The sequence below is a fragment of the Oratosquilla oratoria genome, chromosome 11 (genome assembly GCF_046742065.1).
Source record: "Oratosquilla oratoria isolate Oo_2021 chromosome 11, ASM4674206v1, whole genome shotgun sequence".
In the NCBI taxonomy this organism is placed as follows: domain Eukaryota; kingdom Metazoa; phylum Arthropoda; class Malacostraca; order Stomatopoda; family Squillidae; genus Oratosquilla; species Oratosquilla oratoria.
The window spans coordinates 13,829,189-13,856,365 of NC_134787.1; the positions used below are offsets into that span (position 1 = coordinate 13,829,189).

The window sequence follows — 27,177 nt, forward strand, 5'->3', positions numbered from 1 at the left end:
TGGCTCGCTGTTGTACTTTTTCCAATCTGTCAATGTCTTATATGAGATTCGGTGACTACAGAAACAGCATATTCTAAGTGTGGACGAACTAATGATTTATATAGCTTGTTAATGAGAGATGAGCATTTGAAGTCAAAAGATCGCACAATCAGTCCTAGAATCTTATTTGCTTTCTCAGAGGCTGAAATACACTGCTTAGATGATTTGAGATCATTACTGATAATTACGCCGAGTTCCTTCTCACTATCCACTTTTGTTAAAAAAAATTCAAATAACTCGTAATCGTACTTACCGTTATTTTTACCTATGTGCATAACCTTGCATTTACTTATGCTAAATTTCATTAGCCACTTTTCAAACCACTGCTGTAATTTATCTAAATCTTCTTGAATATCTAATTGCTTGAATTGATCATTTGCCATTCCACACAGTTTTGTATCATCAGCAAATTTGTAACAGTAGATTTTAGTCCACTGTCTATATCATTTATATATACTATGAATAGAAGTGGCCCAAGAACGGAACCCTGAGGAACTCCACTCGTAAGATTTTTCAACCTCAAAGTTTTGCCATTTAAAACAACTCTGTTTTCGATCATTCAACCGATTTCTAGTCCAAATTGATAGGCTGCCACTTACTCCGTGTGAAGCTAATTTAGTAAGTAGTCTTTCGTGGGGGACAGTATCAAAAGCTTTTGCAAAGTCTAAATATATCAAATCTATATTGTTTCTTTTGTCATAACTCAAGATGACTGTGTTGTAGAATTCGAGTAAATTAGTCACAAGAATTTTTTTTTTTTGCATCCGACTTAGATATGGACCAAAAGGTCTCCTGTCGGCATGCTCCGCCTTTGTAATCCTTTGTAATGTTTCTGTCTGAATCCATGCTGGCTATCATTTATCAAACAGTTACTTTCTAAATGATGTTCAATAGCATCTCTGATGATAGTTTCCATCATTTTTCCTATGACTGAAGTCAAGTTTATAGGCCTGTAGTTATTTGGTTTCTTTTTGTCACCTTTTTTGAATATTGGAGTGACATTAGCTAACTTCCATTCTATTTCCTCCCGCCCTCCTTGTTCCACACACCATCTTTGCCTACCTTATGACTCCCTCCCTGAACCATCCCCATTCCTCTTCCACTCCTAGTTCTACTCTATCCTTCACTCCCTCCCACTCCTCTCTCAGCTTCTTCTTATACTCCTTCTCATTTTCTTTCTCATTTAAGCTGCATAGAAACAGACATTCACAAAAATGACAAGAAATGGTTAACAGATATTTTAGCTGGCAGACAGTACAGAATAACCCAAAAACAACAAAATTTCCAGAATTGAAAGACTGTACAATAGAGTTCCCCCATGGAGTAATACTCTCACCTGTATTATTCAACCTTTTTTCCAAGTGATTTAACACCAGATTTAGAACATAACACCAGTGGTCACCTACTCAGATGACCTGACTATCCCAGCATGCATATATACATAAACATATACATATACACATACATACATAGATTTATATACCAAAAGACCCTTCACCTTTAGCATACCTTTTTTTTTTCTCTTTTTATCTTAAGTTCTCCATCTTAACTCCTTGTTGATGAAGGATCATTCCAATACCCTGCCACACTTGCTCAAGTTAGAGGCAATGCAGCAAGACACAGCACCTCTCAGTATGCTCCAACAACTGAAACTGCTTTACCTCCACCATTTCATTTCATGATGAACCCTCCTCTCCTCATCCAATTGAGAAATATACAGAGCAGACAAGACGACATACCTCTGGGCTCTATCATTTCCTCAGTCACTTATAACCACTTTCCATTCACACCTATCTTTTGCCCTTTCCCTTCCTTTTTCCATGAAAGACATTACTCTTACAACCTTAATATATACATATATATACATACTAAATTTTTCCTGGAATAGGAACTATCTGACTAATATGATCTTTATACAATATTTCAAGCTAAGTTTAACCAAAACTTTGAACCTTGTCAATTTTGTTTCTAGAATCCACTAAATCCAACAAAACTATACAAGGTTGCATTTAATATACAATATTCCTTAACACAAACTATCATATATTCATACACGCTACAATTCATATGGCATTAAATCTTTATTACATACATACTCCACAATAGAAAAAAAAATCACATTAAAAGCTGGTGAATAAACATTTAAATTGGGATGTGAATGAGAGGTAAGGATCTCTATGTCCAATGCCTAGCTACATTATTTTCTAGGAAATGGCATACATGTTGAAAATGAAGAATGAACACAGTAAAATATACTTGACACACAATAACAAAAGCATGCAAGAAACATACAAGACAGGAAACTCATACATCTCATAAAAGCCATACTAACCTTACAGCATAGATCCCATTCTCTACAAGCCCAGTGTAAATTATCATGTCGAGAAAAGTAAGCTGCAATACAATAACCAATTAAAACCTGTTATGGGAAGCAAATACTTTGTAGAGCATACTTTATACCACACCTAATGAAAATATTAACCCAAGCACCAAAATTACTTTACCATGCCAAAGCAAATGCGAATGTAATTCAAACCAAGCTGGCATGAGATACTCAGAAAGTGATGGTATTTGCTTTCAATACACAAGTAACTGTTGCCTTATGCTTTACTGATTGGAAACCTGTAGTCCCACAGCAGGCACCAACAGTCCTCAGGCCCTCCCACTGATCTCCAAGAAGATATTTTGGACTATTTTCTGTGTTATATTAGTGTAGGTTGTTTCTTTGCCACTAGCTGACAAGAGCAATAGAAGGAAAGTAATCATTGGATATCAGTTCTCTTTATGTGAAAAAAGTAAAAATTCATAGAAAAATTTTGAATCCGGTCCAGAAACTGACTACCAGCTCCTCACAACTGCACTTCTAGATGGAGGTGTGAGTGTTGATGGAGTTGGGAGATGGACAACAAGATGAATATTCCTTCTGATGGCCATCTTGCAGGACCAACATTGGTCCCTAAAGTACATACATCCATACAATCACTCTTTCATGTAGTCCTCTCTTTGCATCCATCCCCAGATATCTATTCCTCATAATACTCTTCATTCCTCCAAGACATTTACTTGCTTCCCTAACAATTCAGTTTACTTCCACCCCCAACTTCTCAATTTCTGTTACATGTGACCCTACATACTTAAAACTGTCCACTTCCTCTAATTTCTCTCCTTTGAGATATATCTCCAATTCACTGCTACATTCACCACTTGTATATCTCATCACCTTACTTTTACCCACATTTACTTTTAACTTTCATCCAAGAGGTGCTAAGATAAGAGGGAGGGTAGAGGGGAGTGGAGTGTATTTAAGGATGGATTGGGTGGGAATGATTTTATCCCTTTTTCTTTTTGGCTCCCTCCCTTGTAAGGGGGAAAAAGCCTTGGTATATGTATGTATGTAATTTTAACAAATCTTCTTACATACCCTTTTGACTCCCCTCAATACTTTTCCCCTTTCCCATACACCTGTACCACCTCACACAATGTCTTCCTGTTGACCTGGTCAATAGCCTTCTCCAGAGCCATAAAAGCCAAAGAAAAAAAGATATGAAAAAAATCTCACAAATCTGCCTTACTAGAAAAACTTTACCTATGCATCTTCTACCTTTCATGAACCCACATTACACTCACCAGACTGATCCCTCTAAATCTACTACATTCATGTTTGTCCCCTTTTCTATTGCAAAGTGGAACTATACAAGTACTCCTCCAGTTGCCTGGCATATTCCCCTCTCTTAGGAACACATTAAACAACCTCACCAGTCTCATTATAACAGTACCTCCCTTTCCAAGACATTTCACATGACATCCATCCAAACCAGGTGCTTTCATCATTTCCAATGGTCTTTGTATCTTGTCATTTTTCCATAGCCCTGTAGTTTTTTTCTCCCATCAGTCATTTTCCTGGCTCTCCCACTGCCACAATCAATCAGCCCCTAAGCTCTTTCATATACAGCAATTCTCAGAAATACTCTACCCATCTTCCCCTTACTGCCTTTACCTCCATTAACATATGTTCAACTTTTCCTCTCTACCTGACTCATCCCAGTCACTTTTTTCACTTCTTTCTAAAATATATATTTATTCTTTTAAAAAAAAATTCTCTATCAAAATCATGCCCCATTTTACATTTGCCCTTCTCTTTGCCTCCCCCATTTTACATTTTGCTTAACCTCTCTTTTTCCTGCACCTCTCATACCCATCCTTTGTTCTACTTCCAACCAATCCTCATATCTTCATTTCTCTTCCAACACTGCCTTTACCCCTTTATCTCACCTTCTGTTACTTCGTAGAAGACCTTCCATCAGTTTTTCTATTTTTATGGAACTAATGACATGCACCTGCATGTGGTAATCTTGTAAAACATATTTCAGAGTGAATCATCTCCCTGCAAACTGTTGTCAAAATTTGTCATCTCCCTCACCTACATCTGAAGGTGCATCCCTAAGAGGCCCAAGATCTTTCTGTATCAACTTTGTATTTCCTCTATCTTTTCACATAAGGACAGCTACCAACCAATGACTGTTCCCTTCCTCCTAGTTCTTTGAGCCAGTAACACAGAAACAACCATACACTAATACAATATAGACAAAAGTCCAATGTTTTTCCTGTTGAGATCGAGGTTTGTTACGTGATCTATTTTTTCTTTCCGTGTTACTATTATTTCCTTCATGGGGTAGATTTCACTTCTCTCCCTTCAACCCGTTGTTGTATTTCTTCTCTAGTGAAAACTGACTTGAAGTGTTTGCACATAACTTCAGCCATCTCGGTCTCTTCTGTGTATTCTGTGTTCCCTTGGCTTAGTTTCACTATTTCCTGTTTGTTTTTAAGTTTCCCATTTACATATCTATAGAGAGGCTTTGACTGATCTTTACATTTTTCTATTATGTCTTTCTCAAAGTTACTTTTTCTTCCCTGTGTATTTTTACACATTTGTTCCTTTGATTAACATATAATTGTCACTTTCAATGTTTTCTGTCTTTTCTCCATCTCTTCCAAGCCTTGTCTCTTCTATCTTTCCCTTCATTGCACCCTCTATTAAACCAGCACTTAATGTATACTTGTGCTTCTTCTTTGTAGAATTTTTCCCAGCTTGCTTTAAGAAAAATCTTTTAAAGTTTCTCAAAGTCCGTTTTACCATACATCAGTCTTCCTTTTCTGTGTTTCTCATTTCTCTTTAAATATATTTCCTCCTCTAATTCTAACTAACTCGAGTAGTATGTGGTCACTCTTCGCAACTGGTGTCATGTATTCAATTTTGTCTATTTCAGGTTCTGACGTAAATATTAAATCTAGTCTCGATGGTTCTTCATTATTTCTAAATCTAGTGCTTTCCACCAATTGTGTCATTGTATGTTCAATGGTTATGTCGAGCAATACATTTCCCCATTGATCCTCTCCACCTTTTACTGTCATCTTTTCCAACATATTTCTTTGCAATTAAAATCACCCATGAGTACTGCATTACTTCCATCCATCAGCATCTCGTTTAATGAAGATTTCATATCATTTAACATTTTGAAGTAATCTTTCTCCAAGACCCTGTTTTAGGAGCACATAAATCACGGCACATTTTCTATTATTCATGTTGTTGTCTTCAACTGATATTGTGATCATCTCTACCCTGTTCTCTCCATATGTAACTTTCGTCACATTTAGATTTTTCTTAACCAGGAACATGACTCCTCCACCTTGATTCTCCTCCCTATTTCTAAGCCAGTGTCTATGTCACTGGCTTTTGGAGGAGCAGTTGTCAGTTATCAGCTTTCTTAACATGAAAAACTGGAGGAAATACTTTCAAAGTTGACACAGATCCAGGGTTCAGTCCAGGATTGAGTGTTTGGTCCTTGTGGTTGTATCTTTAGAACCCTCAGAACCACCTTATAGGATCATCATTTCCAGGTACCCATCACTGGTTCCTTCAGTACTTTTTCCTTACAATAAATTTGTTGTCTCAGGTCTCTCTTGCAGGAGACCCACAGCTCCTAGGTAATTGCCAGCAGCCACTAGATTGGCCACAAGTTGCTCAAAGCAGAGATATTGTGTTGTTATTTGGGTAGGATGCAAGTGGTGCAGTGTATGATGTATTCAATGTCTTCTGTATAGTGGCTCCATCTGGGGTAACTAGTCTGTAGCCAGATTTATTCTGTGTTGGTACGGTTTCAATGTGGGGTGATGGCATGAACAGTCATACCAGTGTGGATCTTGTCTTGAGAGGGCTTTCTTGTTTGGGCTGACATCTGGAATGGAGTATGGAACTTGGGACCTGTCTAAAAGTACTTGTTTTGTGATCTGAGTGTGTTTTCTTTTAGGAATATTTAAACAAAAAAAATATGCCTCAGAGTATGAAGGCAACAAATTTTGTTGTTTGTTTTGATAATACTATAGTGGCATATATAAATTCATATTCTAAATTTCATTATGCCAGTTTTGAAGAAACATTTTCTAAGTATAACCCAATAGGTTTTACAAATACATCAATTTCTGAGTACAATTGGAAAAAAATGCAACTAAATAAAAGCACCAACTACCACATCAAGTATTGTGGTTATGTTGTCAAATGATCATGTTTAAGTCATGCCTTTAGTAAGATTGATAATAGGAAGTAAAACTGGAAAAAGATGTTACAAAATGGTAAATACTTATTACATGCATACAGGTATTTTACTCATGCATTCCAATATAATTCCATTAATTCCAAAAGAACTATTCATTCCTTTAAGCAACTGAAAACAATTAGAATCTCAATAACCCAAAATATAAGGCAAAACAGGAAGACAGAACAATGAAAAACTTACACCTATCAGAGCGGTGAGAAGAACATTTTTTGTATCACACCAAAACTGTGTTAAAGGTGTGAAGCTACTGATGTGACTTAATCGGAATAGGTAGAATAGAAGAAATCCACCCTCAATGATCATTGAAGCCTGAAAAAAGAGCCTGCTTTAGTATACTGGCTTAAAACATGAAACTACAATAATTTTCCTTACATGTGACTCACAAATAAATTAATAAAAGAAATAATAATAAATTTACTATAAAACAGAAAGTTGTATATAAATACTGAGGCTACCTCCCTTGTAAGGGGGAAAAGTCTTTGGTATATGTATGCATGTACATTAAATCCTTAACACTCTTGGAACTTTATGATTGTAAACATCAATCTATCTGCTGCCCTAGATCTCTCTTGTAGAATACCTATGGCTCCATAGTAACCAGCGACAGCCACTGGATTAGCCCACAAGTCACTCAAAGAAGAGATATTGTGTTATTGTCTGGGTAAGTCTCAAGTAGAGTAGTGTAGAATAAGGGGTTCTGTATTAACCTAATTATAATATACAGGAAAGGAGCAACACTCATCGGGTCCCATCTCTTATTCTCTAATTTTCTAACATACTTAGACTCAAATTCATGTACAGTTCCAACTGAAAATATATCTTTGATTTTCAATACCCTGTCTGGAGTATTAGCTGCATATTATCATGGGGTTAAAAGCTGCTCAGTTCCATGCAGCTGATACTTTAGGGTCTATATGTGTCACCCCTATGGGAAATCTCTATACATAAAGAAATGATGATGCTTTGTTATACTGCGACTGTCCCTCTATTAAGCTATCCTCCCACTCTTAATACTATCTTGTACAACTTCTTTGAATATTCATTTCCCTTCTTTGCCAAACCCTGTGGTAGGGGAGAAGAATACTGCCATGAGTGTTCCCACTTCAGTCGTAAAAGGCGATAAAAATGGGAATGGGATAGGACTCTCTGTAGCCCCAAAGGGAACATTCCTAATAAAAGCAAAGGCATAGGAGGGTCTGGGAGTTTTCCAGCCAGAACCCTTAGGTTTGGGTCTTTTAATCTGCATGGATGTGGTACAGATGAGAGTAAAAGGGAAGAGATAGGCAGTATGTTTGAGAAGATATATGGATGTCTTGGGACTGAGTGAAACTAAGTTGCAAGGTAAGGGTGAGTTTGATTTTGGTAGTGCAGTTTGGAGGGTGTCTGGAGTGAAGAGAGGATGAGGGAGAGAAGGGGTGGCTATACTAGTAAGTAAAGAGAAAGGTAAATATGTGGTGGAGTGGAAGGAAGTTTCTTCAAGGTTAATGTGAAGGTGAAACTGGGACAGGAAATGCAGGTCTTTGTAAGTGTATATGGGTCTGGTGGTGAGAAGATTGTAGAGGAAAGGGAGACTTTGGGATAGATTTAAATGAGTGCATAGAGGGTTTAGGGAGAACTGTCAATGTAGTGGTATTGAGAGATCTTAATTCTAGGGTAGGAAATGAACCATTAGATGGAGTGGCCCCAGAATGGAACCCTGAAGAACTCCACTCATAACATTTTTCCTTCTAGAAGTTTTGCCATTTAGAACAACTCTCTGTTTTCGATCGTTCAACCAATTACTAGTACAACTTAATAGGCTACTACTTATTCCGTGTGAAGCTAATTTAGTAAGTAGTCTTTTGTGGGGGACAGTATCAAAAGCCTTTGCAAAGTCTAGATATATTAAATCTATATTTTTTCTTTTGTCATAATTCAAGACGACTGTGTTGAAGAATTTGAGAAAGTTAGTCACGCAAGAAGATTTCAGTCTGAATCCATGCTGGCTATCATTTATCACTGTTACTTTCTACACTTGGAAAAGGTCTCCTGTCGGCATGCTTTGCCTTTGTAATCCTTAATCCTTTGTGTTGCAGGAAAAGGTGGAGTGAAGGTGGAGGTAGAATGTAGATTGAGAGAAGCGAGTAAATGCCTTGGTGGATTAAAGAGTGTAATGAGGAATAGACATTTAGGAATGGATGCAAAGAGGAGACTGTATGAAGGAGTGATTGTGCCAACAGCACTGTATGGGGCAGAAACGTGGAACATAAGAGAAGAAGAGAGAAGGAGTTTGAATGTGTTTGAGATGAGGTGTCTGAGAAGTATGGTGGGGGTTACTAGGCTGGATAGAGTGAGAAATGAGGAGGTGAGGAGGAGAACAGGGGTGAAAAAGGAGCTGGGAGATAGGATTGATGAAAGAATATTAGGATGGTTTGGACACATGGAAAGAATGAGTGAAGAAAGACTAGTAAAAGAGGTATGGAAGGCAGATGTGGAGGGAGTGAACATGAGGGGACATCCTAGGATGAGGTGGATGGATGGGGTGAAGGGGGCTTTGGGGAAGAGGGGAATGTCTGTTGAGGAAGGAAGGGAGAGGACGGAAGACAGAGGTGAGTGGAGAATGGTTGTATATGGATGATGTTGTGATTGCATGAGGAGGAATGGGCAGGGGGGTGGGGGGTGAGGTAGTATGTGTGAGCAAATTTTGACGCAGCCCGAAGGGATTTCTCCCCGTCCTCTCCTTATATGCAAGGGGGGACGGAGAGGGGGGGGTCGCCGATTAAATGAAGCGGCCTTGCTGTGGATGTGCTGTGTCTTGCGACACTGCTTCTGACCCAGGGCGGTGGGCAAGGTGCAGGGATGACCCATCATCCAGGAGGTGCTCAGATGAGAGGGAGGGTGGGAGGGGTGTGGAGTGTATTTAGGGATGAAATGGGTGGGAGTGTTTTTATGCCTTTCCCTTTTTGGCTACCTCCCTTGAAAGGGGGAAAAAGCCTTGGTATATGTATGTATGTACTTTCTAAATGATGTTTGATAGCATCTCTGATGATAGTTTCTATCATTTTGGATGTTAACAGGAGATTGTATGAAGTAATGATCATGCTGACAGCACTGTATGGGACAAACATGGAACATAAGAAAGGGAGGGTTTAAATGTGTTTGAGATAAAATGCCTAAGAAGGGATTGCTAGGCTGGATTGAGTGTGAAATGAGGAAGTGAGGAGGAGAGCTGGAGTGGAAAGGGAGTTGGAAGATAGGGTTGATGAAAGAATATTGGGATGGTTTGGACACATGGAAAGAATGAGTGAAGAAAGATTAGTGAAAGAGATGTGGAAGGCAGAGGTGGAAGGAGTGAACATGAGGGGGCAACCAAGGATGAGATGGATGGATGGGGGTAAAATAGGCATTAGGAAAGAGGGGAATGTCTGTTCAGGAAGGAAGGGAGAAGAGAGAAGATAGGGGTGTATTTACTTAATTGCTCTCCCTTAAACTATTAAGAGAGAGCAATTTATAAGCTATTGCTTCTGCTCTCTCCTTTTCAACAAATTAATGTTTATATTTACCTAGTTGTAATATACGGGAGGGGAGCTATGCTCATGGTGACCCGTCTTTGTATCTCTCCGCATCAAGTTTTATCTTAAAATCTTGTATAGTGTTTGCATTTGTGTATATATATGCATCTTCAACATGTAAATGTAATGTGTAATATTTTGTTGAATAAACTGTTAAATTGAATTGAAGTATAACAGGAAAGTAGCAATGGTCAATGGGTCCCATCTCCTATTCTCTAATTTTCTAACATACCTAGACTCAAATTCATATACAGTTCCGACTTAATCTACATGTGTGCACAAAAGGTTTTTTCTCTTCCATAAATGGCTAACTCAAAGTACACATCCAAATTATAAATATATAAACTTGTTCAACCACTTCTATCTCAGCACCCCAAGGATGAAAATTTGTCCCTTACCACAATGTTTGGATCAGTAGTAATGCATCAAGACACAGCTGTTCCACTGCAGGGATTAAAAGTCAGATCTGTTTTACTCCTACCACTTTAAGGGTCACCAATTAAATGAAGCAGCCTTGCTGTGGATGTGCTGTGTCTTGCTGCATTGCTTCTGACCCAGGGCAATGGGCAAGATGCAGGGATGACCCATCATCTAAGAGGAGCCAAGAAAAGAGGGAGGGAGGGGTGGTGAATGGGAGTGGAGTATGTGGGGATGAAATGAGAGTGGATTTATGCCTCTGACTTTGGCTACCTCCCTTGTAAAGGGGAAAAAGCCCTTGGTATATGTATGTACTTTGTCATATGGCAACCCCCCCCCTTCCCATCCACTCAAAGTATAATTATGAAGCAGATTTGGAAGAACATCCCTTTAATCCATTTCATCTTTCATCCATTCACAATCTCTCTTCATTCACTATCTTTTGCACTCTCTTAATGTAAGAAAAAACTTACCCAATATGATAGTGCCAATTCTGGCACAGCTGGATGTTCAAATAGTGCCAATCCTAAATGTGCTGCTAGTACAAAGTAGAGAATCCAAGTCATCCAGGCACTGTGGTACATTCGATACAAGCTGAAATGGATAATGGACAAAATAATATGCAATTCATCATTTCATCATTCGTTTGATTTCATTTCATTTAATAAATTTTATTTCTACCCCATTGCTACTTCCCATAAAGGGGGAAGAAACTTATCAGTATATAGAATAATATCCTACAATATTAGAGGATATAAATGCAAAAATAGGTAACAAGTGCACTGAAGGATGACTGGTTGTTGAGAAAATGGAAATATATATTCAAAGAAGCGGTACAGGGGCTCGGGTTCCGAATAGCGACTGTAATAACAGCTACTGTCAACAGAGCGACTTCACAACAGCGACTCTTTTAAAACAGTGACTATCACAACAGCGACCACATGATAGCGATTGTCATAACAGCGACATCATCGCATCAACTGCATGAAACTGCTCAGTAATAAGATATTGAAACCTAAAGGGAATCAAAAACAACATCTTATTTGGACTAGCTATAGAAGTCACATGATTTAAAAAAAAAAAAAGGCTAGTCAAGCCAAATAACAGAAAGTCATATAGTCAGCCGGAGGGACCACAGGGGAGGGTCTCGAGCAAGGGAGGGGTGGGGTGGGTAAGAGGTAGGGGAAGGACACCAACCCACAGAGGGAGGAAGGATTGGATTTGCCCCAACTTGCGTCCTTTTTGTCCTGATGTTTTGTCAGATCCTTGATGGTCCTGCTAGAATGTCCCACTACTTGAATATTACTCGGCTCAAGTGTCCGGGTGAGGTGACGTTGCTGGTTGGTAGGATTAATCTTCTTGTTGGTTCCTTTTGCTGTTGCCGACCTTCCATTATTTTAATTAAGTAATATTCAAGTAGTGGGTCATTCTGTGAGCACCAATGTCAGAGCTCTAACGAGCGAAACGTTGTACTACCAATATAGGCTTCGACCTAACATGGTGTTATTCTTCACATTCTTGTCGGCTTTTGCCATTTGTATTCAAGTCTTAACAACCCAAACATTACTATGACCGACGACCGAGTGACCGACCAGTAAATCCACTTCAGTGAACTTATCTCACAAAGTGAACATAGACATGTAAACACGAACAAATAAACATGAGCGATAGAAACATAAGTCTGCGACCTTTTGAGCATATTTCATTCTGAACCTATCTCACAAAGTAAACACAACTGAACACTTAAATACAAACACGAAAACACAAGCAATTGAAACATAAGTCTGCGACCATTCTAACCGGTTGATAGTAAAGTCGCTATTGTTACAGTCGCTGTTATAATGCGGTCGCCATTATGACAGTCGCTGTTTTGAAAGTCGCTCACCTGATTATGTCGCCCTTATGAAGCCGCTATTATGACTGTCGCTGTTTTGACAGTCACTATCCGGCCCGGATCCCGGTACAGGACAGTATTAAGAGAGAGGTGGGACAGCATAACAGAAGGAAAGTTGTTGTGCAATAAAGTAGCATTATTTCTCTTCGAGTAGATACTACTGAGCAGATCTTACTGTACAATAACATTCAGCCAATACCCCAGATGGGGAGGTAAATATGAGGATAATTAGCAGGGAGTTGGAAATGGTTAAAGAAAATGGTGAAAAGTGGAAGATGAGCCATTTCTTGTTTGCTGATGACATTGCACTTGTGGCAAGGTCAGAGAAGGGTATTAAGGGAGTTAGTGAAGGGATTTGGGAGGTTATGGAATAGGAGAAAGTTGAAGGTAAATGTAAGGTGATGAGATGTACAAAGAGAGAAGATGGTAGCAAGTTAGAAGTAAGTCTGAAAGGAAAGAGGCTGGAGAAAGTGGATAACTTTAGGTATTTGGGGTCACATGAGACAGGGAAGGGAGGAGTGGAGGTAGAAGTAAATTATATATTGAGAGAAGCAAGTAAATGCCTTGGGGAATTAAAATGTGTCATGATAAATGTCATTTGGGAATAGATACAAAGAGAAGATCGTATGAAGGGATGATTGTCCCAACAGCACTGTATGAGGCAGACTTGGAATTTGAGAGAGGCAGAGAGGTAAAGTTTGAACATGTTTTGGATTAAATGTCTGAGAAGTATGATAGATTTTACATGGTTGGATACAGTGAGAAATGAGGAGGTAAGGAGGAGAGCTGAGGTGAAAAAGGAGATGGCAGATAGGGCTGATGAAAGAGTATTGAGATAGTTTAGATGCATGGAAAGAATGAATGAAGAAGGATTAGTAAAAGAGGTGTGGAAGGCAGAAGTGGAGGGAATGAACTTGAGGGGACAACCAAGGATAAGATGGATGGATGAGGTGAAAGGGGCATTGAGCAAGAGGGTAACATCTGTTGAGGAAGGAAGGGAGAAGGAAGGCCATAGGGGTGAATGGAGAATGGCTGTGTATAAGTGATACTGTGATGGAAGGTAGGGAGTGGGGAGTGGCTATGCGTGAATGATATTCTGATGCAGCCTGAAGGAATTTCTCCCAGTCTTCTCTTTTTCTGCATGAGGGGGCAGAGAGAGGGGGATACCAATTAAGTGAAGCAGCCTTGGTGTGGATGTATTGTGTCCTGCTACATTGCATCTGGCCCAGTGCAGTGGGTGGGATGTAGTGATGACCTATTATCCATGAGGAGCTAAAATGAGATGGGGAAAGGGTGGTAAGGCTAGCAAAAGAGTGGAAATCAGTTGTGTACAGAGTGAACTTGAAAGGAAGATCAAGAAAGAGGTGGATGGATGGGGTGAAGGGAATTTTGGATGCATGGTAAATATCTGTTGAGCAGGGAAGAGCATGCAAAGATAATGCTGGGTGGAGGAAAATTGTGAATGAATGAAAGATTGACACAGCATAAAGGTTGGTGGTTTTCATCTGCTCTGCTAAGTGGACAAGTAGAGGAGTGCCAATTAATGAAGCAGTGAAAGTAAACCAGTTCTGGGTGTTGAGTCCTTTTATAGAGGTGTTGTGCCTTTCTACATTGCCCTTGACCTGAATGGTGTGGCAGGAGACAGGGATGACCCCTCACCCATGACGTGCTGAGATGCAGGAGTATTAAATAGGTTCTAATGTGTATGAAAGAGGAGTGTGCTTTTACTCAGTCACCCTTTATAACAGAAAGAGAGATTTTGACCTTTGAATACAATATATAATTTGATTTAGACAACATTCCTCAACACTTACTATAGATGTCTTTCAGAAAGTTTAAAATCTGAATGCCTCCCCTCTCGTGCATCTTCCACATAGATGGCAGCCAACAGCATATCCTGTAAACATCATAACATAAGTACTCATAAATCTGTCTAATGTACAGTGTACTATAAATCTCATTACATCTTAAATAAGTTGTTTGGTCCATCATGCAGATTAGTATAAGTTCTGGTACATTTGTGCATGACAGGGGGTAGAGATTTTGTTCTATAATGTGGGCTGAAATTGCATGGCATTTCGTGATTAATGTGTGTTTGTGGCCCCTTGTGTAGAACTGTTCCATTCATCTCAATTGGTGATCCATAGGACAGATTTTAGTTTCTGAGTGTCAATTATATATGGATCTTTTATGGTATATTTTGTCATCATTCATACAGTTTTGTTTTGTACTGCATGCAATTCTTCTTTGTGTTACTAATGATAATGAAGTCCTATACATCAATGAAGTGCAACATGGGAGCATTTTGATTACACTTAGGTATATTTGAGATGCAATACAAATACTGAACAAGAGGGAAAACAACAGGCCAGATTATATATTGGGCTGGGACCTAAATAATTTGCAGAACCACATAAACCAATAATGGATATTTTCAGCTTGTTAGACATAGAACCACTTCCATTTCAATGTAAAAGCAAAACAGTGCTCATCAAACTACATGCCACAATAATTCACCAGTCAAGCAAGCAAAATACTAGAAAGGGTAATCTGTGAGATACCTGAAATATCTGGAAACAACCCAATGTCTGATGGACATGTAGTAATTCTTCTCTTTACTTAGAGTTACTTATAGTTAGTAAATGTCATTCTTCTCCTTATTGTATATGTAATACTCCTTTATTGTATATGTAGTACTTAATCTCTATTTAGTAAATGTTTTATCTAAGTAGTCTACGTAGTCATTACATTATGTAATCGCTCTATGTTCATTGTTACATCATACACATACACACTGAGCTTTGGTGCTGCTGTCATGCCTATATTCTATAGCATGTATTTAATATAATGTTGACCCTAATCATTTTGCATGCAAACTCCTCATTATATGTTATATGTAAGTGTTTCTCTTACCTTATTATGTCCTTATGTTATATATACATACACACATATATATATATATATATATATATATATATATATATATATATATATATATATATATATATATATATATATATATATATACACACATATATATATATACACACATATATATATATATATATATATATATATATATATAATATATATATATATATATATATATATATATATATTTATAGTCTGTCTGTATTGTTCTATCTACAAGTTCCACTTGGCAACAGGGTGCCAGAAGTAGGTCAGAGATCATGCCCTTACACTGTGCCAGGCCCCCAGCTTACGCCTGAGGGCAGAATGTACTTAGCTCAGGTAGTGCATAGGTCTACGAAATAAACTCTGTGATATCACAGCAAACGATGTTTCACTTAACCACCAGTATATATGGAACATAGTGGTATCTTTCCTATCCCCCACATAGGGGTACAGGAAAGATTTAAGAATAGCAGTAACACTGGATGATACCCTAGTCCAGAAGCTATGGATGATAAAATGAAGGAACCCAAAATATAATGATTAGGTGGAACATGAATTACAAAGAGTATCTATCTACTTTGTGAGACACATACAAGTAAACATTTATACGAGAAGTACTGTAGGGTATTGCAGAAAGATCTAGACACTATTTTTGCATGCTGCCAAGAAAGTAAGTATAACTTGGGAAATCAAGTTGAATACAAGAAAAATGCAAAGTATTGGCAATAGGCAATAGCTGCAAAAGACCATCTTTAAACTATTATTTGGGAAGTGAACCCATTACAAAAACAAAAGAGGAGAATAATTTGGAAGTGTTGATAGAAAAAAAAAAAAAAAAAAACCTGACATATTTCAGCAGGATTGTGGGAGAGATGTACAGCCTGCTGCAGAAGATTAAAGTAACTTTTCACTATATGGATGAAGAGATGATGAAAAAACTCATTGAAACCCTAATCCGTCCAAGACTGGAATATGTGTCAGTGGTATGGTTCCCACATAAATTGAGAGATTACAAAGGACAGCAACCAAACTGGTCCCCAGCTTGGCAGATAGACCAAGCAAGGAAAGATTAAATGCACTAATGCACTGGGTCTGCCAATTTTGAAAGATCGAAAAGAAAGAGGTGATATAATTACTGTAATCAGGTCACTAAATAGAATATATTACCCCGACAGAAGATATCTCTTGATTAAGGATACGAGGGCTTTCAAAGGTCTAAAGGATATGAGGAGATACAGTTTTGCATATGACTGCATAAATACTTGGAATGGCTTGGGAGATATAGCCAAAGTTGGAACTATACATGAATTCAAATCTAAATATAATCATTGGAAATAAAGGATATATATTAAGTTGGAACTGTGCCTGAATTTGAGGCTATGTATGGTAAATTGGAGAGTAGGAAACAGGTCTTAACGAGCACTGCTTGTTTCCTGTATACTACAATTATGTAAATACATTGTGACTAAAAAAATATTCCAATGACAAAATAGTTATTCTTTGCTAATTAGCTAGCTACTATTACTACTATAACAGAACTAAGAAAGGAACCTACCAATTCATTGACTGGCTGCTCCTCCAACCTCTCCTCAGCTTCAGGTTCTTGTACATCATTTGCCACAATATTTTCATTCTTGGGGTCGAAAACAAAACTGATGGAATTTGACTTATCTACAGACTTCTGCTCATGTACTCGTAACTTTAGCGAAGATCTTCTTCTCTGTGAACCTAAAAGAGAGATATCAATCACTATAAAGAATTAAAATCATACAGGAAAAATAATACAGGGGATCAATAATAGGTTCTTGCTAGTGGTAGCCCTGTCAACCCCCTCACCATCACCTCCAAGCGGCTGATATTTGGTCTCTGGAATTGGCTTAATATATAGTTCAGTCAACTTCAACTGTATTTCCTCCACTTTTTGCACAAGAGGAGCTGAAAACCAAAGACTGCTCTCTTCCTACTACCACTTTCATCTGCTGACATAAAAACAGTTCTACTCGTATACAATACTGACAACAATCCAAAATTTGTTCCAGGGATTTATAATAGGGTCCAGTCAATGAGGCTAATAATAATACAATACAGGTACTCCTCGTTTAACGACCTACTCGGTTAACGACAATCGTTTAACGTAAATCTCCCGAAGTTACGACGTCGTGTACGATAATTAAGTTGGCTGAGGCAAATTTGTATGATGTTATAAATGAACTTGTACGGTGGATATTAGCTGTGAGGTAAAGTGTTCTGAAGCTTAGGTCTACATTACCATCCTGCAAGCTGCAAAAACTACCTGGGGTACAGTGTATACCGGTAGTGGTAAATTTTTAGTTTCGACCATGGGCGCAATATAGCAATAGAAAATTAATTATTAATTTTGTAAATTATAATGTATCAACGTAATATGCAATTTTGTGAGCAGAAATGAAAAAAAAATATGCTAAAACAGATTTCGTAAGTAACGAAGTCATGTCGGACGAATGGTACACCATGTTTGTTATGATAGATGCCGATGTCGAAGAAATGAAAGGATGATAAATTAATTCTTCTAACCTAAACTAAACTAACCTAACCTGTGTTTAATAAATCATTACCTGCAAATTAAATGTCATCCGGCTCGTCCTCGTTGTCGTCGTCGTGAGAGACATTGGCAGACGACAAGATGGCGTCCCGAGCCTATGCTACCGACTTCGTTCATTAGCATATTTTCTTGTAGCAAGGTATTTTTTACTTTCATTTCCGCCCACAAAATTGCATATTACGTTGATACATTTTAATTTACAAAATTAATAATTAATTTTCTATTGCTATATTGCGCCAATGGTCGAAACTAAAAAAATACCCCGGTATTCAATATGGAATGTCAGCATGCGCGGATTTGGTCACATACGGTAATTTCGGGAATTTAACCACCGTAAATAAACAGTAAATAAAGCTTTAATGTACTGTATAAAAGAGGGAAATACACGAAAATAAAGATACATGTAATGCTGGACATTGTACATACAGTACATGTACGTATATGTATACACTTTCGCTTAACGACCAATTCGGTTAACGACGGCGCGCTGGTCCCAATTGTCGTCGTTAAACGAAGAGTACCTGTATCTACTATGTGCATTGGCAGCATAATTGGAAGTATGTTAGTCCCATATTTATTTAGTTGTGGATCCAAATCTTGCACTTCTCTCCAATTCCAGTAGTGACAGTTACCTGTCCCAACAGTCCAAGCATATAGGGCAAAGGTGATGTCTTTGGCTGCAGCTACATGCCTCCTAAAATATCTATTACAATCATGATAGACCCTCTTCTCTGCTCATATCAAAACACAGCAAAACATTTTTTACAGAAAAACAGGGTGGCGACAAACATTAATACATAAAATTAAAAAACAACTTTGAATTTCTGTTTTCCACCATACAGTGTTTCAACCTTATTTAACATTTCTAGAGTTTTTGCCAATCTCCACATGAAATTAAAGTAAAATAACACATGGAAATTTATCCCAAACTGATTCTTTTCCCATAAAAACTGATGACAATATCCTCCATCATAGTAGATGTACAGCCAAACTTGAAATTTATTTGGATTTGTATGGAGTTCAGTTTTAATGGTCTACTGTTGGACTGGCCTCTCCAGGGATTACAATATACAAAATACTTTCATGTAAACATATACCAAGGCATGCACCCATCTTTTACCCATCTTGCACTCATCCAACACGCATAGTTATCCTTTTTTTCTATGTTAACTACTTATGGATGAAGGGCCATGCCTTTTCCCACCATCCAATGCCCAGATTAGGATAAGCAAATGCATTTCTTGAAGGGTAACCACCAAGTCTAGGTACAACTTTGTATTTTTACTTTTGTAATGTTATCCGTTTTCATGAGAACCATGCAAATATCTCTTAGAACAATTATCTTATCTCAAAAGTACTATTTGAGGGACTTTGTGAGGAAAATACATGTCTGCTAATTTGTATTCTAAAACACTGGTTACAGTGCCATCTCTTGGTACTGTATTAGTTCCAATGATGTCATGAGCTGTGTACCAACCCAACTGTCCTGTAGCAAAACCGAAGATATTCAGCAATACAGAGTTTTTCATCAACTTTTGAAAATAGTACTGACTCCCTACATCTCTGACAACATGTATGTGCTGTAAATTTGAACAGGAATATCTCTCTGAAGAAGTTTTTATATTGGTGCATCATTGGTGATTACCTGTGTGCATGTTGGTTCTGTAATACTGTCTTTTGCAGTGTGCTCCTATGAAAAATCCTGGAGTACTTTCACAATATAACTCCTGGATGCTACAAGCTTTGTAAACAATGATTTCTACAACATACAGATATTTTTTCATCTCAGCTCAAGTGCGCCAGTAAAAAGGTTAATTATGGTGATTTGTTACTATTACATAAAACTAATTATTCTTTACATGACAAGTTAGATACATTATTTAAGTTGTTTACATACTGTATAAAAAATGAAAGCTTCACTGTAAGCATCACTAAGAACATACCAATCATTGCCAGCAAACGACAATTTTTTTTTTTGTATTACTGTAAACTATGTAATATTAAACTTAATCAAACTGAAACAAAGTTCTTGTACAGATCTGATAAAAGAAAATCACTTTCATGTATTGTTTAGCCAGTACTGTTTCTCTGAATTCAGAAAGAAAATCTGCAGTTTAAGGAATTATATAACTTGAATAACATAATTATCAATGATGTCAGAACACATATCAGTGTGTCAGAAGCCCTCACTTCATCTATACCTTGGTTGTTCTAGCACCGTCTTCCTATTTAACCTATCTTCTGTCTTGTTTAGCTTTATCTTCCCTTTTGTTATATCTATTCTCTCTATGTAATTTCCTTGTTATTCAGTTATCCTTTCTCTTAGTTTTATTTTTCTAATATTATTCATCTGATTGATTTAATCTAATTTCCAAAAACAATATCTCTTATCATTTGTTCTGCATATGCTGTAAAAAAAAAAAAAGAAGGGACATTTAAAATTATTGTAAGAGAATCTAGTCCCATCATTTAGTTCTCCATGTATGTTTTGTATGTGAACTGTTGCTGGGTAGTTATCATAAGCTTTTTTTCTCCTGCCTATCTCTCTGAGTTCTATGTTACTAATATATTATTACTCTCATCCCAATTGTGAATTTTCCGCAGTAGTTCTTTCTTCATTTTCATAATTTCTAAATTTGATATTAGCCTGCAGTGCTCAACACAATCACCATTCATCAAACACACTCTCTAACAAGTACAATAGCAAAAATTTGTGAAAGAATTGTCAAAAGTAGATGGGTAAAATATTTAGAAAAAAAAAAGTGCTAAATCCAAGGCAATTTGGATTCAGACAAGGACAATCATGCGTCACCAATTTAATATGTTTCTATTCAAGGCTAATAGATATAATACAAGAAAGAGATGGATGGGCTGATTGTGCATTTCTAGACCTAAAAAAAGCTTTTGACAAAGTACCACATAAGAAGTTGCTTAAGAAATTAGAAACTAAAGGAGGAATACAGGGCAAACTGCTTAAATGGATGGAAGACTTTTTGCAAGAAAGAAAAATGAGAGTAGTGATAAGAGACAAACACTCAAATTGGGATGAAGTAATAAGTGGTGTTCCACAAGGAACAGTTTTGGCCCCAATAATGTTTGCTATATATATCAATGATATGGATGAAGAAATTGAAAGTTATATGAGCTTCTTTGCAGATGATGCAAAACTATTAAAAAAAGTGAACACAGAAGAAGATTGTGAATCACTACAGAGTGATCTAAATAAAGTCTGGGAATGGAGTAGGAAGTGGGAGATGGAGTTCAATACTAAAAAGTATAGTATAATGGAATTTGGAAAAAGCAAAAACAGAATAACAGGATCATATAAATTGGGAGAAGAAAGAATAAAAAATGAAAATGAGAAGGACCTGGGAATCATTGTTATGAATAATATGTCACCTGAGAAACAAATAAATAAGATTTTTGGTGAAACTTATAACTTAATAAGAACAATCAAAGTGGTATGTATATACATGGATGAAGAAATGGTGAAGAAAATACTAATCACTCTGATAAGACCAAGATTGGAATATGCAGCAACGATGTTGTCACCAAGTACAAAAAATGTATAAAAAAACTTGAAAGAATACAAAGAGCAATTACAAAATTGGCACCAACACTCTCAAAACTATCATATGAAGAGAGACTAGCAAAACTTGAGCTACAGACACTAGAGCAAAGAAGAGAGAGAGGAGATTTGATAGCTATTTACAGAATCATGAAAGGCATAGAAATTATTGATAGAGAGGATCTAATAAAATGGGATGATAGAAATACAAGAGGACACGGAAAGAAAATCAAGAAAGACACCTATAGAAGAGATCTGAAAAAGAACAGCTTTCCTCACAGAGTAATAGACAGTTGGAATAAGTTAGATGAGTAAGTAGTGTGTGCAAAAACAATACATGAATTTAAAAATAGTTTAGATAAAATGAGATATGAAGACGGGACACCACGAGCATAGCTCCCCTTCCCGTATAATACAACTAGGTAAATACACCATACATAAACAAGTCTAGATATGTTAGAAAATTAGGGAAAAGGAAACAGGACCCAACAAGCATTGTTCCTTCCTGTATACTACAATTATATAAATACAATGACAATGCATGAAGAATAAACACAACTCATGATGACACTGTAGAGTAGATGATGCCACGGGTATGTTTTAGGAAAATGGCTACACCAGATGACATTTTGGGGATAAGATCAGTAATTTCGAATTGCAATGAATAAAAAATACAAGTTTTTGTGTAATTCATTTAGCTATTATTGACTTTGGTAATTACTGAAATCTAATTCCGGTAAATTAGCCAACTTTTATTTACAAAGTGGTTACTCTATAATCATAACTCTTAGTTTCTCTTTGGCTCTAACATTATTTTATGAACTTCCACCAAGGTTGAAGTAAAGGTTAGCATGCTACAGTACTTACATTTGCTACTTCAGCTGAGTAGAAATGACTTCAGTTACAATATTCTAGATTTCCATAAGAGCATCCCAACAATATGTCTAATATTTGTGTTAAATTTCTCTTAGTTTGTCATTTAGCTTCTCATGATATGATCCATGATTAATATGACCCTTGGAAATTTGAAAAACAAAAAATTGTAAGCGAAGGAGTTTCTACTCAAATGAAGTAACAAAAGCAATTAGCATGCTAGCAAGACATACCTATTGTGTTGCCACCTTAAGATACCATATTATACGGCATACAAGATACACTTTTTTGTAATCAATTGGCTAAGAAACTTAAAGATGACCACTTGGACAACCTAGAAAAGACTGAAGGAGATGCATTGAAGATGTGCAGATATGCAGAATAGAACCAAGAGAATGGAAGGAGGTGGCACAGGACAGAAAGACATGGCAAGACGCTTCAAAAGCGGTTATGGATCACCAAGTGGCCCGAAGACCAGCGGAGTGGGAGTAAGAGTAAGAGTGAGAAACTGCTCTGTCTTTCATATGATGCTGAGGCTTCCCTCAGGCTAATTTGTCTCTGATACTTGCTACTGTAAGCTAATCTTATCCCAGATGGTCACTTCTACCTTGCCTGACTTTATAATAATTATAGTACCTAAATGACATTATTATTACAGTCCTTTCCCCTTCCAGATAGAGGTAACCAGACCCTTTTTTCCAGTCAGAGGGAATGGTACTTGTTCCAGACAGCAAACAGTACCACATGAAACCCATGGATTATGGCCTCACCTCCAGATTTCAGCTTCTCCACACAAATGTTTCAGATGCCAGATGCCTTTCTACCCTTCAACTTAGTCACAGCCTCTTTGACCTCTGTCACAGAGGGCAGAGATTCATCTATCAGTGGATCAGGAACTACAACACGAACATCACCGAGCAACTGCTTAAAGTACTCGGCAAAGGGGCTACACCCTTCCATGCCTGACACTAGTTTACCATCAGCTATTCAGATCATACTCCTCTGGTTCACAAATTTGGAGCAGAGTTTTTTTGAGGGCTCAGTAGGCAGGCCTGAGGTCATTTGCAATAAAATGGCCCTCAACATCTTCGGTGATTATTCTGAAGTACCTCTCCTTATCCATTCTCATGAGAGCTCTAGTCTGCCAATTCTGAGTCCTGTATTGGCCCAGGTCCCCAGCCACTCTGGCAGTATGGCCTACCTCTATACTTTCCAGTGCCTCCGATGATGCCACACCACCCCTTGATCTTGGGCACTTTCCAACACACTCCTCAGCAGCTTGCAGTTTCACATTTAAAAGTGTTCCACAGTTCTTCAGGGTCCTCAAGAGAGCCAAGTACTTCAAACCGATTATAGATTGTTACCACATACTCCTGGGGCACACACATCATCCTTGAGTGTCTCCAGATGAAATCCAGACATCTCGAGATTCTCCTAGGTTTGATGCAGTTTCAGTGTTGCAACAAGAAGTCTATGATCGGTCCCAAAGAATGCAGCACTTCCATAAACCCTGCAGCTCTGTAGGATCTTCCAACAAGTGCTAACAAGTATATGATCAATCTCCTTGGCCACTCATCCTGCATTACTACACCATGTCCATTGATGTGGCTCTCATCTCTGGAACCAAGAACTGCCAATCCTCAGCCTTCTGGATCTTGCAAAATTCAGGAGAAAACTGTTGATTTTCCTGGTTCCATAAAAATCAAGGCCAATATTTACTTCACAGCCAGCTCTGTTAGTGCCAATAACTGCACTGAAATCACCCAAAACAATATGTGAGCCTTGTGGTGGGCACTGGTCAATTATAGATTCAAGCTTGGCATTGAACACCATCTCTTCAAGGTTATATGCCTCAGTAGGAGCATATACTACAATAAAAGAGATGAAGCCCAAAGTGTGCTTCAGCCTCACCAGCATCATACACTCAACCAGAGTAACCTATACAACAGTGTGCTGTAGTTGGGTAGATATGCCTACAGCTACTCCCATGCAGCAGGTCCCATTAGTCTGGCCCATCCAGAAGTAGGTATAACCCTCACTACTGATCTTGCCACTGCCTGGTCTTCTCACCTCTGAAAGAGTCACTGTATCCAATCTAAGCTTCCTGAGCTCCATTAATAATAATAATAATTAATAATAATAATTAATAATAATAATAACAATAATAATAAAAAAAGGGAGTTGGTCTTCCTAGGAGAAAGAATATTCCAGGCACATAGAGAGCCCACTGGAGGATCACTCCATGCCTGGCTCAACATGCTTGTGCTTCATTTGCACAGTGAGTTTGGTGATTTTGATGGGAGCAGGTTATAAGCCCGTCCCCACCATATGTGTCCAGAATGGTTGCCACAAACATAAACGTGTGGTTCACCCTCCTGTGCCCCCATTCTCCACCAAGCCCAACAAGGGGTGACATTAGCCCAATAGTCCCAGGGGTCATGGGAATGTATATGCACCCACGACCTTCACATTTGGAGATGATAGTCATGGACTGTGTGGTGTTGCCCCAGACAGTAGTTGCTTGACTCTGGATATGAGTGACCCAAAGATTCAAGTCAATCAGCCCAGCCAACTTGACTCTCCAAGCCAAGAGGCGCCACCTGTCCTAGCCTGATTAGAGGACCAAAGAGGCATGTTGATAGTTCCAGGGGGCACCTCAGTACAACCACAGCACTGGAGCATCACTCAATCTCCAGTAATCCCAACTCCAGACTCTGCAGAGATGCCACACATGACAAGCATGTGGGTTAGTGACCCATAATAGGGTTAGATGGCTATTGACTCAATAGTTCATCTGCCCTTTTGATAGTTTCCTTTTCCCTCCATCTAGGTGTCCAACACACCCTTCTCTCTGGTGGGTCACTAGTGGGAGGAACTGGTTTAGTCACCAACAATCCAACCATGCAGCACGTTGTACTGAGTTACATGATACCAGTAAGGCAACTGCCTCACCTGACCCATATAGAGGTCACCACCAGGTCAATAATGTTATTTAAGGTAACCTTATAACATCTCAGTCCTGGATCCTGCACTAACCTGACATTATCTAGATCGTGAGACCAGTGATGGACAACATGTAGGTGGGGGTCCTAGAAGATGGATGTCAAAGAAAATTATTTCCATGATGCCCCTCTTCAAAACCCATAAACAACCTCATCTTCAACTAGCAGAGCAGCCTTGAGGGGCTGATACTCAATCTCTAGATTGGGCCCAAAATGTCTATCAACCTTAATTGTATATTTTCCTTTTATACATAAGGATATGTATTTACTTAGTTGTATTTTACGGGAAGGGGGGCTATGCTCGTGGGGTCCCGTCTTCATATCTCATTTTATCTAAACTATTTTTAAATTCATGTATTGTTTTTACACACACCACTTTCTCATCTAACTTGTTCCAACTGTCTATTACTCTGTGAGGAAAGCTGTTCTTTTTCAGATCTCTTCTATAGCTGTCTTTTTTTATTTTCTTTCCGTGTCCTCTTGTATTTCTATCATCCCATTTTATCAGATTCTCTCTATCAGTAATTTCTATGCCTTTCATGATTCTGTAAATAGCTATCAAATCTCCTCTCTCTCTTCTTTGCTCTAGTGTCTGTAGTTCAAGTTTTTCTAGTCTCTCTTCATATGATAGTTTTGAGAGTGTTGGTGCCAATTTTGTAATTGCTCTATGTATTCTTTCAAGTTTTTTTATACATTTTTTTGTACTTGGTGACCATATCGTTGCTGCATATTCCAATCTTGGTCTTATCAGGGTGATTAGGATTTTCTTCACCATTTCTTCATCCAGGTATGTAAATGCAACTTTGATTGTTCTTATTAAATTATAAGTTTCTCCAAAAATCTTATTTATAAGTTTCTCAGGTGACATATTATTCATAACAATGACTCCCAGGTCCTTCTCATTTTCTACTTTTTTTATTCCTTCTTCTCCCAATTTATATGCTCCTGTTATTCTGTTTTTGCTTTTTCCAAATTCCATTATACTACACTTTTTTGTATTGAACTCCATCTCCCACTTCCTACTCCATTCTTGTACTTTATTTAGATCTCTCTGTAGTGATTCACAATCTTCTTCAGTTTTCTCTCTTTTCAGTAGTTTTGCATCATCTGCAAAGAAGCTCATATAGCTTTAAATTCCTTCATCCATATCATTAATATATATACCAAACATTATTGGGGCCAAAACTGTTCCCTGCGGAACACCACTTATTACTTCATCCCATTTTGAGTGCTGGTTTCTTATCACTACTCTCATTTTTCTTTCTTGCAAAAAGTCTTCCATCCAATTTAGCAGTTTGCCCTGTATTCCTCCTTCAGTTTCTAATTTCTTAAGCAACTTCTTATGTGGTACTTTGTCAAAAGCTTTTTTTAGGTCTAAAAATGCACAGTCCGCCCATCCATCTCTTTCTTGTATTATATCTATTAGCCTTGAATAGAAACATATTAAATTGGTGACGCATGATCGTCCTTGTCTGAATCCAAATTGCCTTGGATTTAACACTTTGTTTTTTTCTAAATATTTTACCCATCTACTTTTGATAATTCTTTCACAAATTTTTGCTATTGTACTTGTTAGAGAGACTGGTCTATAGTTGGTAGGTTCTTCTTTATTTCCTCCTTTATATATAGGTACTATATTTGCTTTTTTCCAATCTTCTGGAACTTTTCCTTCTTTCAAGGAACTATTTAGTATGCTATGTATTTTGTCTGCCAGTTCATTCC

At 37.8% G+C, this 27,177-nt stretch overlaps 1 protein-coding gene across 4 annotated transcripts in view; it reads right to left on the minus strand.

Annotated features, from left to right (window-relative positions):
- Nucleotides 1–27,177, minus strand: part of LOC143029602 (uncharacterized) — a 108,657-nt gene that overhangs the window by 39,235 nt on the left and 42,245 nt on the right. For all 4 annotated transcript variants that reach the window (XM_076192327.1, XM_076192326.1, XM_076192325.1 and 1 more), the window contains exons 3-7: nucleotides 16,987–17,159; nucleotides 14,330–14,412; nucleotides 11,095–11,215; nucleotides 6,834–6,962; nucleotides 2,372–2,433 (exon numbers count right to left, since the gene is read on the minus strand). In XM_076192327.1, coding sequence (XP_076048442.1) covers nucleotides 2,372–2,433; nucleotides 6,834–6,962; nucleotides 11,095–11,215; nucleotides 14,330–14,412; nucleotides 16,987–17,159 — 568 coding nt within the window. The remainder of the gene's footprint in view (nucleotides 1–2,371; nucleotides 2,434–6,833; nucleotides 6,963–11,094; nucleotides 11,216–14,329; nucleotides 14,413–16,986; nucleotides 17,160–27,177) is intronic.